Source organism: Archocentrus centrarchus, chromosome 11 (assembly GCF_007364275.1).
Source record: "Archocentrus centrarchus isolate MPI-CPG fArcCen1 chromosome 11, fArcCen1, whole genome shotgun sequence".
NCBI lineage: Eukaryota > Metazoa > Chordata > Actinopteri > Cichliformes > Cichlidae > Archocentrus > Archocentrus centrarchus.
In genome coordinates, this window is record NC_044356.1 from 31,447,632 (window position 1) to 31,465,469 (window position 17,838).

Here is a 17,838-nt window from a genome sequence, read left to right on the forward strand (position 1 = left end):
TGTAGATTTATTGCTGTGCTTGGGATTGTTGTCCCAATTTGGACCAAGCTTTAGTTGTTGGACAGATGGCCTCACATTTGACTCTAGTATATTTTGATATACAGAGGAGTTCATGGTTAACTCAATGACAGCAAGGTGTCCAGATCCTGTGGCTGCAAAACAAGCCCAAATCATCACCCCTCCACCATCATGTTTGTACTGATATGCTGTGTTTGGCTTTCACCAACACAGTAAATTGATTGGTCATCTATTAATTGGAAGGTTGGTGCTTCGATCCCTGGCTGCTCCAGTCTGCATGTCAAAGTATCCTTGGGCAAGACACTGAACCCCAAGTTGCTCTCCAATGTGTTCACTGGAGTGTGAATATCTGTGAATGAGATGAATACCGCTTATATCAGCTTATTGACATCCCGTGACATCATTTGTGTGCGACACAAACACAAACTGTTGCTCCGTCAGTGTTGGTTAGTGTGTAGCCATTTCTCTTGTTGCCAGGTTTCAAACACGGGGGTTTGATTCTTGTGAAGGAGTCACTCTCATGACTCATCTAGTGACACCACTGCCTGGCCAATCAGTGGCATGCATTCTGTTACCATCACATTCAGCTCGATTCAGCTCACTTGGAGCCCCAGCTGAGTAGGTACTAAGTAAGTACCTGGTACCACTTACCTTGCTATTAAGAGATGACCTGCTCTTCCTCATGTGTCAGAGCCACAGTCACTCCCGTGGTAGCCAGATATTGTGTATTATGGCCAAATAATATGTAGCTCGTTGGTCTTGTTCAGATGCATGTTCTTTTTAGAGAAAAAAGGCCTTCTCCTGACAAGCCTTCAAAAACAGCCATACCTGTCTTCTAATTTTAAAGCCATCATTTCTTTTCTTTTTTCTTTTTTTTTTTACATTTTAATTCTATCTTAGCATGAAGATTTGTAGCAGTGAGTGTTTGTGAGTTTCATGTTTGCACACAGTCTTTTGGCAAATAAGAAGGCAGACTATCTGTCAGTATGAACAGTTCATTTTTATTCAAATGATATTCCTGCAATAATAACAAAGGCAAGCATCAGGAAGGAATTCAGAGGGAACAAAACATTTCAAGTGAAGGTGAAAAGAAGAAACTTTCCAGTGCGTGGTTTCTCATATGTAAACTGTGGTGACAGCATCTGTGGATCGGGGTCAGGATGTGTCCCTCCTGGTGCTCACAGCTCAGACTTTAGGAGCTTCTTAGCCTTCTGCATGTTGCTAATCACTGAAGAAGAGACAGGAGAGTTTTAATTACACATAAAGTGATCCAGATCATAATGCATGTATGCTTCACAGTGTGTGTGTGTGTGTGTGTGTGTGTGCTGCAGCTCTTACAAAGTTTGATGTCACCTGGTTCATAGGCATACATGCGGTTAGCATAGCGGCCAGTGACGTCAGCCCTCACTGTCATTGAGGGGTCTGCGGAGAAATCAAAAAAACCTGAGCTGTGTGCATCCACTGCTGCTGTACACTTGACTTTAATGCTGAGCATATTTGCACATGACAGTATGTGGTGACTGCTAGATTTGTATATTTGTAATCTGCACTGAGGTCCATTTAAATTTCAATTCAGTTTAAAATTCCATTTTTTGTCTGAACTTATTTCCCACAGCATCAATTTTTGGGGGAAAAAGTGTTGGAACTGACATTCAATTAAACTAGTTAGAGTTAATCTAATTTCCCGGAGAAAAAAGATTCAGTGTAATAAAACCCACTGATTAATGTGAAGGTAAAGAGATATATTAATTGTTAGCGGTGTCACTGAAACACTTACCAACAAAAAGGAGTCTGGGAACATACTGTCCATCAGGAGACAGATGTTTGTCAGTAGTTTCATACTGTAGGAGAGAAAGAACACTTTTTCAGCTTTTACAGACACTAAACCAACGTGTGACTGTGAGCATGAACATTTCATCTTAGTGCTGGACCACGAAGTGTAAAAATGTCAAAGTATCAGGGCAATTTTTTGTCTTTAAATCGTTTAATTTAGCTGTTCTGATCTCAAAAGCCTTGTAACCTACCACCAGATTGAGGACAATGAAGTCCTCATCGAGGATTTTCTGGATCTCGTTGTCCTCGGAGAACACTTTCTTCAGCGCTGTGGGAGAAACAAAACTCCTGAGTTTCATAGCTCACAGAACAACAACGAGATGAGTGAGGCGACACCACAGGTGAACAAACATATAAGTGCTCACTCTTTAAACAGAATAAAATTCCTTTCTCTCACACACGCACACACACATACACACATAGTGAATCACGCAATGAGTAACTTAATAACTCAAACAATAGCGGATACTTTCTTTTTTCCCTGGAGTTTCTTACCCTGACTGTGTGGGCAGTCTTCAAGGTGAAATATGACCATCAGAGGCTTGTTCCTGAAACACAAACCAGCACCATTTATTTAATCATCAGCTTCAGTGTAGCGTTAAGCCAACATTTGGACTTCCACTGTGAAACTACTTCTTACCTTGACCTGGACCAGTAGAGACCCTCCTCATAAGTCTGAGCCCATATCAGCTGATCACCCCATCCTGGACAGACAGGGACATCGTTAGAGCTCAAGGAGATATTTCTTTACCTCAGTAATAATCAGCTTTACAGGTGGAGATGACTCTCACAGACCTCTGGACAGAGTCTGAGGGACCCTCTTTCCACTCTTGGGGATGTATTTTGCAGCAAAAGCAGAAGAAATGGCTACCAGGACCAAGAGCACAGACAGTGCTGATTTGATCATCTTGAGAGGTTTCCTGAAACAGCAGACAAACACAAACCAATTACAAAATCTGTCCTTAATAGAAGAAATGTTTAGCGGCTGTCTAATGCTTCTAAGTCCTGAGGCATCGGCTTTTTGTGCATCTATGAGCTGTTAAAACGGAAAGGGAGGCAACGCTGAAGAGACACCTTTGCACACAGACTATTTTAACAAAAAAATCTAGAAACATTTCCTGTCATTATTTTTAAGCACAGAATTATTTGACACAGAATTAACAATATTCAAAAACTCCTACATAGTAGATGTAGCTAAGGACCAAAGGTACAGGGCCAGGCTCTTTGGCTTACCTGTTTCCGAATGATCAGGTAGAAAATGTGGGCAGACCGCAGCTCCTGGACTTGCACTCTCTCTAGCCTCACCTGTCCCATATTTAAGCACCTGTTCATAGAAAGCCCGCCTTCTTCCGTCCCCCGCCTCTCTGTGCACGAATGCCACAGTGACACAAAAGTTTGTTTGCGACCCAGCTCCATAGTGAAAGTGGATTATTTGCATTTTACGTGTATTAACAAAGATGCCCTGTTGACTTAAACATTTCTATGACTCAACAGACTTTTGTAACTGGCATAAGAGTGGATCCTTTTTAAATATTATCAAAGCTAAATGTGAGAGCTAATAACAGGAATTATTTATGAATTAAGTTTCTTTCTCCCGGCTGTTCAAAGATATGTAATCTACCATTCATGTGGCCGTGTTTGGACTCTCTTAAATTATCAGAATTTTTGAAGTAGTCATGCATTTGGTTCTCTTCAAATAATGGTTGTATTGTTCGTGTGTGCTGTGAGCAATTGTGTTTCCTTTGGCCACTACTTTAATAATTGTTTTTACACATATTTTGCACACATTCAGGTGTGAGTAGGATGAGTTGGGCAGTTTGGCTTGGCTCCAAGGCCAAGTCAGCAATAAGAGCCTGAATGGTGATTGGTCTGTATGTGATTGGCTCAACACACAAAGGTGCAACTCAACAGCCTCTTTGCTGCAAAGTAGATTACCGACATAGCTGTGCAGTCGCGCTGCGTGCAAAAAAGATTGTTCTGAGCTTTTACATTACAGCCGGCCGTTTTTCTGAGGTTTGTATCCTGCCTGAGTTTTATCTCAGAGCATCTCAAACGTCCCCTCTGAACTGCAGCAGGGAATTCATGGTCACCTAGCTGCTGTCAATGGCAGCTTTGTTCGGGCTCCAGCCGCTCCTGGCCTCCTGACAACCAGCCTACCTCTCTGATTGAATCGGCCCTTTCTCCGCAGAGCTGCCTGCAGTTTCTGCCCATCCTCACACACTCGCTCTCCTCTGCTCGGTTCCAGGAAGTAGTGCAACGCGTTCATTTGAATTCACCAATAGATCTCTTTATGGACATTAACATATTACTGAAAGCAGATAGTGGATGTGCTTGACACATGCTGAAAATTTGAATTTGTGTTTCTTGTTTTCCAATAAGAGACATATTTGGGTTTTTGTTAAAATGCTGAAGCTGGTAGTGATCGCACTCATGGTGACATTCCAATAAAGCAGCTTTTGTGAAGCTTGAAACAAATGGTTTATAAACTGTTAATAAAATGCTTAATAAATACAATAAATATATTGCAGGATCGTTACCTTACAATATAAAGTGCCTTGAGGTGACTGATGTTGTGATTTGGTGCTAAATAAATAAGATTAAAGTGAATATAATTTAATTAAAATATGTGTTCATAAGTCAGTAATAAACACAGTTGCCAGGTTGGTGAAAGTCCTCTCCAGGCAGGACATTTGCACCATCTTTTTAGCTCATTTTTCCATGAGGAGGACACGCCATGTCTCTGGAAATGCTGCAGCAGATTAAAGTAAAAACAATTTTAATCATTACACAATAACATGTGCATCTGGAGGACCTGAGATTTCATCAGCAGCTTACATCAACTTTTGGTGTGATTGTAAAAAGGAGGTGAACCCTCAGGTCCTCCTTTGGCAGCAAAACCCCCACAGAAATGTTTCTGCAGATCAGACCTGTTCAGCTCTTTTTTTCTCGCGGCTCTGCCTTTGTCCTCTCCTCATTCCTATGCTTTCCCTCTTTTCCTTTCCCTTCTGTCTCTTGTTGCTGGTTCACTTTTTTGTCAGTTTGTGTTGTGTGTGTTTTTCTGTCTGGGCGTGGTGCTTCTTTCCTACCCCTGCAGTCAAGTCACCTGTAAACCTGAGACACGTCCACTAATCATGACCTGCAGCATATATCTCAGATTAGCCCTCCAGTTCGATTGTCCAGTTCACCTATTGAACCAGCACAAAGGGTTATTCTGGCCCCTCTGAGGTTCTTCATGTTATTTGACCTTTTTAGTAACTCCCTGTTTCCCTGTGCCTCGGGTCCATGACCTCCACCAGCCTCACCCAGCTCCACTTCCACTCTGCGCCCCGCAGCATCATTTGCCTGAACCCTTCCCACCCATCAGTTCTCTTCACCACCCTGTCACACTTTATGCCCAGTTTACCTGGATCCACTCAGGCCACCTGCCAGCTCAGTAGTATACAGCTTTAGACTTTTTTTTTTTTTTTTTGCTGTCGCTAGTTTTCACAGTATTTTCTAAAAGCACCCTCTGCTTCCTGTTTGTACCAGCATGAGCATGATTGTTTTCAGTCATCATTAACATTTTTGTTTTTGTTTTTGTTTTTTTTGGAAAATGACACCAAGAAATAAGAAATGCCAAAACTTAAACGTTAGCTTGTTACAGCTTCACTTTGTACAAACAGAATATTTTAAATGACACCAAGTTCACCAAAACAAAAACCAAAGAAAATAATAAATTAAGAATAAATTTTAAACATGGACAAAAATCTAGACAATGAATATATTAGACAATGATAATCATACCTCAGTTTGATCTTGGTTTACCTCGGGATTTTTCCATTTTTATTTATTTTTACATAGTAAACCACACAATCTTAATTCCTTGCCATGGCTATTCCACATGCTTACCCTTTTTACAAATATTCATCCTTTTTCATATCTGAGCTGTGCTTTTTGGACCTTTTCAGTCAGTTAGTTTTAGTTAGTTGGTTGTTAGTTCAAACAACCTCTGAATGCAGTTTGGGAGGATTGGAGATTATTTGGTGCTTTCTATATCATCACTGCAGTGTCAAAACCACCTGAATCAGTCAGAGTCAGAGATAGATGATGGAACAGTTAAATAAGGTTTATTGTGGCGCCCGGGTGGCTTAGTGGTGAAGCTGGGGCCCACATACATATGCCGTGTTGCGGTGCGCGTTCGAGTCCCAGCCTGTTGCCAATTTGCCTGCATGTCTTCCCCTGTATCTTTCCCCCATTTCCTGTCTCCCTCCACTGATGATAAAAAAGCTGCTGTGGCCAAAAAAGCAAAAAAAAAAAGGTTTATTGTAATTATTCTGTGGTCTTTACTTTACAATATAATGTGCCTTGAGGTGACTGTTTGTTGGGATTTTGGCGCTATGTAAATAAATATAGGATTAGGAAGCTGTATACTGATGGCTGAATGGGGGTCAGATAAGTGAGGATGCTGGAGGCAGAGTGGAAGTGAAGCTGGGTGAGGCTGGTGGCAGGTAAAAAAGGGGTCAACGACCTCAGGCACAAGGAAACAGGGTGTCACTAAATGGGTCACATAACACAAAAAGAGGGCTTGATTGATGCGTGCATCTCAGATGCACGAGTGAGTTTATTGAAGGAGCGGGAATGGAGCGCCACGCAGACCCGATCCCAGGATCCACAGTCACGGAAAAAAGATCTGTCAGTTCAATAAATGCGTTACTGATTTGAAAAATTAAATGCCTTTCAAATTCAGCACTACCCGTGCTTCAGCATAACAGCTCCCTCACACTCAGGATATGCAACAGAGTTATTTATAAGTTCTGCTCACATTTCTGAACGAGAAGTTTTTAATTTCCTTGACCTGTTGTGGTCAGCAATAATATTTAGAGGAATTAAGCATCCGTCTAACCAGATACTTCGTCTGGGTGGGATTACCTTGTGAGGAATCTTGATTGTTGACCAGGGTATGTCCTTCACACACATTAAACAAATCTGTAGGACTGCTTTCTTGAATTTGTGCAATATCACTAAAATTAGAAACATCCTGCCTCAGAGTGATGCTGAAAAACTAGTTCATGTATTTATTACTTCTAAACTCAACTGCTGTAATTCATTATTATCAGGTTATTCTTTAAAAAAAAAAAAAAAAGCTTTCAGCTGATCCAAAATGCTGCAGCGAGAGCGCCGACAGGGACTAGAGACAGAGAGCAGATTTCTTGGTTTCGGGTCACATATCATCTGCTGGAACTGTCCATCAGGGACGTCTCTTTACTGCACTTCAATGTGAGCTTCTGATTGGTAGCAGTGATCCTCCAGTTCCTAAATATGGATGAATTCAGAGTCCTTTGATTATTTGAGGGTAGTAATATCTAACTGTATTTTGTCCTTGGTGGGATCTATAGATCTGCTGGGGTCCAGCCGTTAAGATATGACAGGTTTGTAACTCTGCCTCCCACACAAAACAATCCAAGCAGAAGTGCTTCAAAAAGCATACCTCTTATGACCTCGATTTTACAAAGTATCCCTCAACTTTTCCCAGGTTTGCTCCTACATGCAAGATTCACATTTCCTGCTTTGCAACTTTTATTTCATGTTGTGTGACATTCACATTGCGTGAGGTTCTGTATTCATTTACAGTATTCTTGCTTAATTTTTTTTTTTTTTACCCTCACTGCAATTTTCTGGTGGAAACCTTCACATAGTACTGCATAAAGGTTTTCCATGCTGCTTCCAACAGGATGTGGGAGCAGCTTAGTGCTGAGGTGTCCTTAAGCCCCTGTTCTTTCTAGTTCACTCTGTCCCTCTCTCATTGTGTGCTCTATACACAACCGTCAATATTTGCACTAAAGGGCAGGGTTAAAGGCCACTCCTGTTAACACTTCACATCCACCAGATGCACTCAGCCCTGCCCTGATAACACGGATCTGACGTCAGCTCTCTACACACAGAGGTATGGATGGACCTGTATGGAACAGGATGCGTTTTCCTGATTTAAAATGAAGCACATCAAACAGCTCATAAACACCTGAGCTGACAAATATTCCCCAAAATGTTGCTCATTTCTACAGAGTGACTGAGGTTTCTGTGCGGCACTGAATTCACGTTTAATCCAAACCGCTCGCTGCTCATACCAAAACACACAGCAACACCTGTTCAGTATTTAAACATTTATTTAATACACTGTGTACAAAAAAACTCAACTGACGTGTATGAATTTATTATTCATACAGTTTATACTGTCAAAAGAAAAATGAACCACACTGCCAAGTTTGTATCAAAAAAATGTAGATGAAAGGTTCAAAAACAAAAATTCTCACAGTCCCACAAGAGACACATAAATGATTGTTTTCACAGAAAACACATAATAGAGGTGACCACAGAGGGATTCACCGTTCCTATCTTTAACACTGACAACACAAACCCCTCCTGGATTCAGATGAGTACAGAAGTGACAGGCAGCAGCTCTTCTGAGCATGTCACGATTGTCTCACAACACACATGGACCTGACTGAACCGATGAGCCTGAAAGCTTACATATGACAAATTACTGCTTAAGAAAAGCAAAGAAAAAAAAAAAGAAAAAAAAAAGCAAAGGTTCAGGTCAGCACAGTTAACAGACGCATTTCTTTAGGAGTAGGCAGAAAATTGGCCAGTTTAAGTGTCATGTTCCTTTACAGGCCCAGTTCAGCTGGGTCTTCCTAAAGTTTTGTCTCATGCAGGAAGGGAAAAACATTTGTGACTCTTCTGTACAATCCTTACTGATGCGTTAACAAAATTAGAGGAGAACATCAAACTGATATCACATTTGGTACAAAGAACGGTGGAACATTTCCATGTAGTCGACCGTGTTAGTGATTTGGAAAGTGGCAGAGCGGACAGGCAGCAAGCTGCAGCAGTTCACACATAGTGGTCAAAAATGGTGGCTTGTTTTATTCTCGCTGTTAAAACTGATCACAATAAAAACAGTCACATCAGTGATCACCTCACAGGCTTCAAGTCACTCGTTAACACTCATCTTCTCTCTTCTCGTTCTATCAGAGATTCTCTTCAGTCACTGGCAGCAAGGCTTCAGACACCTCACTGTGCGGGACAGGACGTCCTGCATTAACTGGATCACCATTAATGGCTGGTCTAGTGTCCTTCACTTGTTCCCAGGCTGGCAGCGGTGTCACCTAGTGCCCATGCTGTGAGTGCTGATTATGTTGGTTGTTAGCAGGGTACTTGGGGGGCAGTGGCGGTCCGTTTACCCCGGGGTGGTAAAACGCACAGCTGCTCTCATACCTGCAGCTTCCTTTCATCATAAAATGCCGACACACGGGTCTCTTGGACATGTCTGCCAGGAGAAAACAGCATGATGACAGATTAAAAGATGAAGTATGTGAATTAAACAGAGAAACAGAGCAGCAGATTGACTGTTGTAGATTAGCACATTGGAGTTTAACATCAAATAATTTGAAAATGAGGTACCATTCATGTTATTGTGTCCTCCTCTGGGGCCTCCTCGTCCTCTGCCCCTGAATCCTGGGTCTCCTCCTCCCCGACCCCGGCCTCCTCGGTGAAAGTGCCCACCTCTGTGTGGCCCTCCTCTCATCGACTCATCTCCCCAGTAGTTGCTTTCTCCTCTGCCCTGACCCGGCGGTGGTCCCATCATGCGTGGACCTCCGCCAGCATTGAACGGTGGTCCGTGGTTGTGAGGGGGTGGGGGGTGATTAAAGCGAGGACCGCCAGGTGAATTGTTGGGTGGGTAGCCGGCATTCATGGGCATCTGCATGTGCATGTTGTTGATGTTATTCATCCCTGGACCGTGTCCCAGCAGACCCTGGTTGACTGCAGAGAAACAGCAGAAAGTGAGAAACAGAAGCAACAGAACAGATGCAGTCATCTGTTCAGGAGGACATGTGGAAATTTACAGAGGAAGCAGAAACTTCGTCTACCTGGTGGAGGCCCAGTCTGGTTCTGGTTCTGATTCTGGGTCTGCTGGAGGGAACCCAGTAACTGTTTAATTTTATCAGAGAAGTCAGGTTGTTTGATCAGTTCTTCAGTAGACTGGTTACCGGAGGCCCCCTGATGACAGAAAGCTGTATCAGCAACACTTTCCAACAACAAAAAATACATTTGAACCAACTGCAGAGACATTTGACAAATGGTGAAAAATTAAAACCTGATTTGGAGATTCTTTAATTTAAAAAGCCATTTTGTGACTCTCTTGTTGTATATTTACCATGATGGATGAGAGCAGCTCCTGTACATTGACAGTGGGGGCCACAGTGTTGCTGACAATGTTGGTGGCTTGCGGGCTGCGGGAGCTGTTGCTCAGGTTACCAATGAGGTTGGCCAAGACAGGGGGCAGCTTGGCGCTGTCACCGACACCTTGCTGTGATGTTGTGTCCATAGGCTCAATGTAGGCATCATCCAGCATCGAGGAGTCCTGGATTGGAGACCACACTGATAGCTTAGTAGGCTGGCAGTACACACATAGAAAATGAGTTAAGAAAGAATAGTAGAGAGTGTTTGTGTATTTTGGTGAGCTAACCTCGTCCAACGGGATGAGACGGGGGGGCATGGGCTCGTACGGCTCTGGATCTGGTTCGTGTGGACTGTCAGGCACGCTGATAATAAGAAAGAATGGAAAAAATCATCATCACTAAGTTCTTATGGACAAACCTTTTAACTTTCTGAGTTAGGGTGGACCTAAAGTGGCTTTTCCTCATTTTCTCTCATATCTGCACTGCTAAAATGTTGGCTGTTCATATTAAACAAGGTCAAATTCTAATAATATAATTTATGCAAATAATGGTTCAACGGGGGGGGGGCAGTAATCACCACAGATAGCACATTTACTCTAGCGTCCTACCTCTCTTTGCTGAGAAAGATCTCTTGAAGAATGCCCATCTCGCGGTCTCTTTGCGTCAGCTTCTCTGTGCTGTTTGCCCCGGGAGTGACCAGACTGCCTGCCAGTGTCAGAGGTCTTGGGGGTGTCCAGGGAACCCTTTCTTCCATTGTGTCATGGGAAAGCCGACGAGCCATCTCAAATGTTTGCCTGTCCATCATCAGCTCTCGTTTCGCTGCTTCACCAAAGTCCTTAATCTTGTTGACATTGACTGTGAATTAAACACAACAGTATCATCAGTAATTAATACCTTTTGATGATTTACAGACCAACATTGGGGTACTCAAAACCTCCTCCTTTACCTCTCTCTGTCTCATCTAAATCGAAGTAAAAATAGTGTTTCAGCTGCTCCTCTTCAGCCCAGTGAACGGTCTTCTTCTTCTTGCCTTTCTTGGTCAAGCTTTCTTCTTCTTCCCCACGTGGTTCTGCCAGAGCATTTGGCTTCTCACCTGCAAACAACAAGATGCAACGAGAAAAATATTTTATGCTCCTTTCCAATGAAACTATAAAACACAAGATATCATAACATATGCTCATTTAAAAAAAAATAAATAAATAAATAAAAATCATCAAGACCTTACCGTTGTCAGAAGCCTCTGGGTCCTCAGAGGGAACAGGAGTCCCGGGCTGCTCTGGTTCCTGATTTTCATCTGCTGGAGTGGTGGAAGCGGCATTTTCCGGCGATGAAGGTTTTGTGGATGAATACGCAGGTTTGCTGTCAAATGGGCTGGCCTGAAGGAGAAAAGGCAACAGACGTGAGTAATACATATTTGGTGTGAGAAACCCCACAGCTCTGTACTGTGTCTCAAAGTTCTGCACAGGAAGAAAAACTAAAGAATTCTACCATTTAGACCAGCAAGTAGAAACTGACAGCTTAGCAATGTATATAAATTTCTACCAAGCAAAAACAGACGTAGTGTGAGGATTTTGCAAATAAATAACATATCTTGAAAAACTGAATTAGATTATTAGTATTTTTTGGGGGGGGCCATACAGAGATCACACTGTCTTAAGATCTGTCAGTACCTTGTTAGTTGTGGGGGAGACCACCTTGGCATTAGCTGGAGTGTTAGCACCAGGTTTCTTCTTCTTAATTTTGATTCCAGGCACTGGGGCAGAGTTCAGAGCATCTAGGAATCCTGTACACTCCATCGCTACAAAGGGAGGAAAAAAAAAAAAAAAGTTATGGATATGTCACCATCATGTCTATCTTAGAGCAAAGATTGACCTGCAGGTGTATGTGAACTCACGTTGTGCTGGAATTATTTTGACTTTAATCTCTTTGGCAGAGTTGGAGGGCGTATTCAGTGGCTTATATTTTTTCTCCAGAGGTGGAGCATCTCCTGAACCGGAGCTGTAGGTGGAAACATGAACACACAAGGAAGCATGTTAGTGATGTATTGTTAGTGCCACCTGAGGGCACCAGAGAGCCAGCTACACAGCTATGATGCATCATCACAAAGATGAGAACAGACTGTTGTGGGGGTGCAGTACCTGTGCCTTTTGAGGACTGGAGGCTTAATGTTGTATTTGTCCCCAAGCTGTGGGGCAACTGGCGTCTTCTTAGCAGGGACTGGGTTGGGGGGGTCTCCAATTTCCAATCCTAAATAACACAAAACACTGATGCTCACACAAAACAAACACCATTCCTTATTAACTACAACAGCTCTCATCAGTTTAAGCTTACCTATGGAGCGAATCTTTGTGTGGCTGGGTGCGTGAGCCTTTGGTTTCTCCTTCCTCTTTTCCTCATCCCCACTTTTCTCCTTTATGTCACGCAGAGGCACCTTAGTCTCCTCTTTCTTCTTTTTCTTATCTAAAAATTACAGACAGAGCATCTTAAAATCTGCTGTTCAAAGGATATTATAAATTTTATTTTAAAACATATGTATATCTGTACCTGCAGGAGAGGTGCTACTGCTTGAGACACTCTGTGAGCGGATCGTAGCCATCCAGCCATCTACGAGCACAGCAGCCAGTTTCCTCAGGTCTAAAAACAAGAGGCAACATTATGAATGAAATCTACACTGCTGCCTGTATTTAAGAGCACTCATTTCTAATGTTTAACTCACCTTCAGTCTCTGCACTCTTGCTCAGCTGCTTCACCAGCTTGGCTGTGTTGTTCTAGGATAGATTACAAGCTGGTTAGATACCATCATTTCCTCTATAGAGCACAGGATGTATGTTGTGGAGACTAATGAGAAAAGTACCTGTTTTAGGTGGTCTACTTTGAGAGGCAACTTCTGCAGTGTTAGCAGGATGAGCTGAAGCAGAGGGGTGTTGTTGGTGGTTTTGGAGTAAGTGAGCCAGGAATTAAGCAGCTTGTAGCCTCCAACTCGGATAAACCTGGATAAAGGAGGGAACAACCAATTTATAGTACTGCAAGGATAGACAGAGGTTACATTTAACAAATCAGTGTTGCTACAACACTATTATAGATGGAAAAATTATTTAAAAACAACAGTTCAACAATTAATGGAAACATGACCCAAAACACACAATTGCTCCATAAACTGCTGTTTTCTTTTAAACATGTGTAAACAGCCATCATGCTTTTATCCAGCCTTGCGCATGTAGAGAGTTGCAGAATATGAACTGGAACCACAAAATGCAATGGACAGCATACCTGTTAAGAACATCGTGGGATCTAGTCTGCAGCAGGATGTTCAAGTAGATACATCTACTGACCATCTTAGTCGAAGCTTTCATCAGGCTGCATTGGGGGGGGGAAAGCAAAGGTGTTAAGGTATCATTAAGTCCTGAACTAGAGTCACTGTCAACAGTGAAGGCAAAGAAATACATCCCATTCTAATTTCAGTTCTTTACCTAAACACCTTTGGGACTCCTTCCAGACTGCGGAGCTCTCCATCTTTTCCCAGCAGAGCTTCCACACCTTTCAAGATCTCTCTTGGCTCTACTGGTCCCCCCGCCATATCTGAAACAGACACCCCACAGTAAATACACTCACCTACAGTACACAATTGTATTACAGTTTGTGTTACACGCAGAAAGACTTTTGTCTGTGGTAATCAGTATCGCATTAAGCGTAGACTATTTGCCTGCCAAATAGAAGAAAAAAAAAAAGAAGTGGGGGGGCGCTCCATAAAACAGAATTCCACCCAGGATGTCTTTTTGACTTTGGACTCAAAAACTAAAACCTGGTCTCCTTAAAAAATATAATCACCACATCAAGGACACACAGTCACAGCTACATTAATCAGATTCCTTGTCCGACCAACAAAGTCGACGCTGATTCAGTCACCAATCACTAAAAACCAGCCAGACTCCACTCAAACAGCTCCAACCTGTTCAAGAACATTCCATCAACAGCATCTAAAGAGCATCTATGGAACACCATCTGCCAACAGACAAGGTCTCATCAGTCACTGCGGACTCGAGCAGCACTTTCCTCCAAATGGCAGACCAGTTTAAAAATGGCCCATTCCAGGGAAGGCCTCTATGACCAACTACCCAGCAAGTAATTTGAGTACAAGACTTTAATTATATGTATTTTATATATATATATATAAATATACGACATAGTTGCATACGTATCACCAAATACAGACAACAGCATTTTCATGCCACCTCAGTGCATGAAGGCTATAGTGCGCTGCCTCGTACTTCAGATGTTTGGAGTATTGAATGCAGTTAAGCAGCAACCACGTCAGGACGCTGCAACTTGCTCCTCAGTGCCACAGTTGTTCTGCTCTCTGGGACTTCCAGTTGCAGGACAGCACATAACCGTTAACAGGTTTCCTTTTGTGTGGGAGGGAACACTTTATGCTAGCTCAGGTTATGATTAAAGCAGCAGCAATGCAGACAGACAACACTGCACGTTTACAAAGTTGATGTACAAAGCATCACACCTGCTATAAATGATTTGCTTTTTATTTCAATATTTACCTAATACAAAAAGAATAGTGAAAACCTATTTACCTGTGTATTATGTATTATGCTTATTTTATTACATGTTTCTACATATTATAGCTATATGTATCAGATAAAAAAAAAATAGCTCAGAATATGCAAAGAGAGGACTTTTAAAAAAATGTTACTAATAATGATTTATCGGTTTGTTTGTTTTTTAATATCACACATCTATCACTGTCATTTACATTTGTGCAAAACTGTAACTGGACAAAGAAAAACCAAACAAACACATACGTCATACAAACCAAATCTACTGCAATTAACTAATTAATATGGCAAGATGAAAGGTACAGAGTCAGATTATATTGAACAACAAATTAAAATATGATTGAAAATAACTGCATGAAGAATGAAATGCTTGGAAACTGTGACATTACTTTGTTAATCTTCACCTGTGGCCTGGAACATGTGATCACAGTGTCAGCTTCTCTATATCTGGATCTGTACTGGACTGTTTGGTTTCAATGACATAACTGCTAGCTATCCCAGCCAGAGGGTACAAGCCTGGCCACTTACTGCCACCTGCAGGTTAGTTTGTTTTTGCACACTGGCACTGTACTTTCTATGTAGTAACAGTATGAAAAATGAAAACAGTTGTTAGTGCAATATCACATAGAGCTGTCACAAATTAAACTGACTGTAAAACAAATTGATGACTGAGAGGTGTTCGGTTTTTACTTACTTTTCACCTTTGAAAAGTCCAATATGAGCCAAATAAGAACAGCGAACACTCAAGCAGATGAACGTTTCATTGTTTTGGAGTCTTATTTTGTTAAATTGAATAACCTTCAAATAAATTTATAACTGCCGGTTTGACCTTTATAGTAAGCATGCACTTTATTTTCTATGCATTTTGTTATGAAACTTTTGGTGCCAATTTGTCAATTTATGGAAATGTCATGATGTGAGGAATCAGTTAGGTCTTACCCGTGTAACTGTTGTAGTAGAAGTTTTAAATAGTCTCAGACCTCCACAACACTGCAAATAACTCAAATCCTGTAAATGTCACAATTGTTACACATATACACACAATCAGTTGTTAAACATGACCCAGGTTCCTGGTTCAGGAGGGGAAACATTTGTTTTTTTTTGTTTTTTTTAAGACATAATGTGGCGCTACTACATATCACCAGTACCTTATGTACAGCAAATGTATGGCTCCATTCAATGTCTAAGCTTTGAAACAAAAATATTTCCTGTAATGTTTATGATTGCTTAATAACAAAATTTGGCTAGGAGTCCAGCAAAAAAGGTATATTATTAAATCAAGGAGACTCAGAAGGAATCAAGCCAACAGTGTAAAACGCCCTGTGTTATATAAGGGCAGCTGAGGTAGCCTATAAAAGGCTGGTTCTTAACCTGACATCTGTCACAGCTGAGGGCAGGCCTGCTCCTGCGCTCAGCTGCTTGACAAAGGGGAGGGAATTGGAGGCTGACTGCTAATCAGAGCCCTCCCTCTGTTAACCATGTCGGCGACAAACCAACTCGTTCACAAACAATGGCCGTCACGGCGAAGACCGCACTGATGGAAAAAACACAGCGAGCACCAAGTATATAGCGAACCAAATGCGCATATATAAGTCAGACAATGCGATGGAGTATGAGTCTAAACTTGTTCTGCACAACCGTTTGCCAGATACTCCAAATGTAGTTCCGAGGAAACAACGGTTAACTCTCGGAGCTGTCCCGAGGACAAAAAGCAAACCACAACTAGTCCACCATATTTGTCAGTCCTGTTTGTGCTTCGAGAGACCAGTTCGCCAGTCATCTTGCAATCTTTATCCTCAGATTGCCGAGTACCTGGTTTGGGCTTTTCAGGAAGTCCCTGCGCTATAATTATCGTCATTTCAACACACAGTGCTTCACAAAATGTCCACAATCCTCACACTAACGCAATCTTTATGTATAGATTGCGGTGGGTGTTCGTTCCGTGGAGCAGCCCCTACAAAACAAAATTTGGCAGGCAAAAAGTCCGGCTTCATGACCTGGAAAGTTCTCTTCTATGCCTATGGCAATCTTTATGAACAGATTGCTTATGGTTATTTTACGAATTTTCCAGTTATATCTTTATTTATATAATTACTCAATTCCGTCTCACACACGAAGAAACGGAGCCTTTTGCTTCCGTCCACTTTCCTGTGTGAGCTCATACTACAGTCTATTCTCAAATTATTTGCAAAACCAAGCTACCGTACGGTGCCTGCTAGCCAGCTACCGCTAGCTAGCCTATTGTCTACGAATTTCGTTTGAGGAATTTCAATTCAACTTCAAAATCAACTTACTATTGATAATTAGATCCTCAGCGTCTCGGGTATATTATAGTGTGCTTTTAAGGCACTTATAGCTCCTATTTAATCAATTTTATGTCGTCAACCTTCATGGTTTTAATATCAACTGAAAAACTTCTTATGGGTGGGGCTGTGATAGCTAAATGCTAGCCTTTCCTTCAGGAACAAACTGGAGGCAAAAATAGTAATCAAATGTCCATTACTTGAAGAAAAAACATGAATTTGAGTTGTTCAAAGTCCTCGACGGTTCAGTCTTCGGGAAAGCAAACTCACACCTGCAAAACACACAGAAAGCACACATTTAATTTCATTTGTCTGGTAAAATTCCCATCCCTCATCAATATCAACGTCTTTGAATGTTCTGTTTTATACATTAGGAAGTAATTTCGCACTAAGAACCGAACAATGCGTTGAAAATAAGCCCCTCTGTTTTTCTGACTTCACTTACCTTTGACCAAATCCAGGAATGAGCGCAAGAAGGAGGGATTTACCTTTTATACTACGTGACGTTTTTTACGTCACATGAAACGTTTTTTTTACGTTTTCGCTGAAACAAAATGGTGGACAGCCGTCATTCCCTGCCCATTCAAGGACAATATGGCGTATCTCACATTTTGGAAATGTCATTTTGACTCACTCCCTGAGATTAGCAGTAATATCTTGAATTTTTGTATAATTTAAAACATACCAAACTATAGCAATATATTTTATCAATAAAGTCCAGTTTTACCAATTCTTTGATATACAAATTTAGTTTAGAATATTTCTTCAAAATGGCGACTGGTTTGTGCGTTTGTCACATGCCATAGATATCACATGCCCGTGCTGACAGAGAAGGCGACGTCATCAAAATAATAATCTGCACTCAACAAATTAAAATGAAAATGACTGCGTTCAGTTGTA

General features: G+C 41.6%; 2 protein-coding genes across 3 annotated transcripts; both read right to left on the minus strand.

Annotated features, from left to right (window-relative positions):
* Nucleotides 1–999: 999 nt before the first annotated feature.
* Nucleotides 1,000–3,225, minus strand: LOC115788369 (anterior gradient protein 2 homolog). Its single transcript, XM_030741356.1, has 8 exons — nucleotides 3,085–3,225; nucleotides 2,647–2,771; nucleotides 2,492–2,555; nucleotides 2,347–2,399; nucleotides 2,043–2,119; nucleotides 1,796–1,859; nucleotides 1,357–1,440; nucleotides 1,000–1,246 (listed from the first exon to the last, which is right to left on the minus strand). Exons 2-8 carry the CDS (start codon nucleotides 2,756–2,758, stop codon nucleotides 1,197–1,199), a joined length of 504 nt encoding a protein of 167 aa, XP_030597216.1. The 5' UTR covers nucleotides 2,759–2,771; nucleotides 3,085–3,225; the 3' UTR covers nucleotides 1,000–1,196.
* Nucleotides 3,226–7,976: 4,751 nt separating this feature from the next.
* On the minus strand, nucleotides 7,977–17,520 carry LOC115787902 (serine/threonine-protein phosphatase 1 regulatory subunit 10-like). 2 transcript variants are annotated; one of them, XM_030740691.1, is made up of 19 exons: nucleotides 17,384–17,520; nucleotides 17,139–17,210; nucleotides 13,541–13,649; nucleotides 13,341–13,427; nucleotides 12,925–13,060; nucleotides 12,787–12,838; nucleotides 12,615–12,704; nucleotides 12,402–12,530; nucleotides 12,209–12,317; nucleotides 11,965–12,068; nucleotides 11,741–11,868; nucleotides 11,296–11,446; nucleotides 11,017–11,163; nucleotides 10,679–10,925; nucleotides 10,358–10,433; nucleotides 10,046–10,252; nucleotides 9,759–9,888; nucleotides 9,292–9,651; nucleotides 7,977–9,157 (listed from the first exon to the last, which is right to left on the minus strand). In XM_030740691.1, exons 3-19 carry the CDS (start codon nucleotides 13,645–13,647, stop codon nucleotides 8,997–8,999), a joined length of 2,421 nt encoding a protein of 806 aa, XP_030596551.1. In that variant the 5' UTR covers nucleotides 13,648–13,649; nucleotides 17,139–17,210; nucleotides 17,384–17,520; the 3' UTR covers nucleotides 7,977–8,996. The 2 variants fall into 2 exon arrangements, with proteins under 2 accessions (XP_030596551.1, XP_030596549.1); XM_030740689.1 differs by having other exon boundaries at nucleotides 16,930–17,210.
* Between the last annotated feature and the right edge of the window lie 318 nt (nucleotides 17,521–17,838).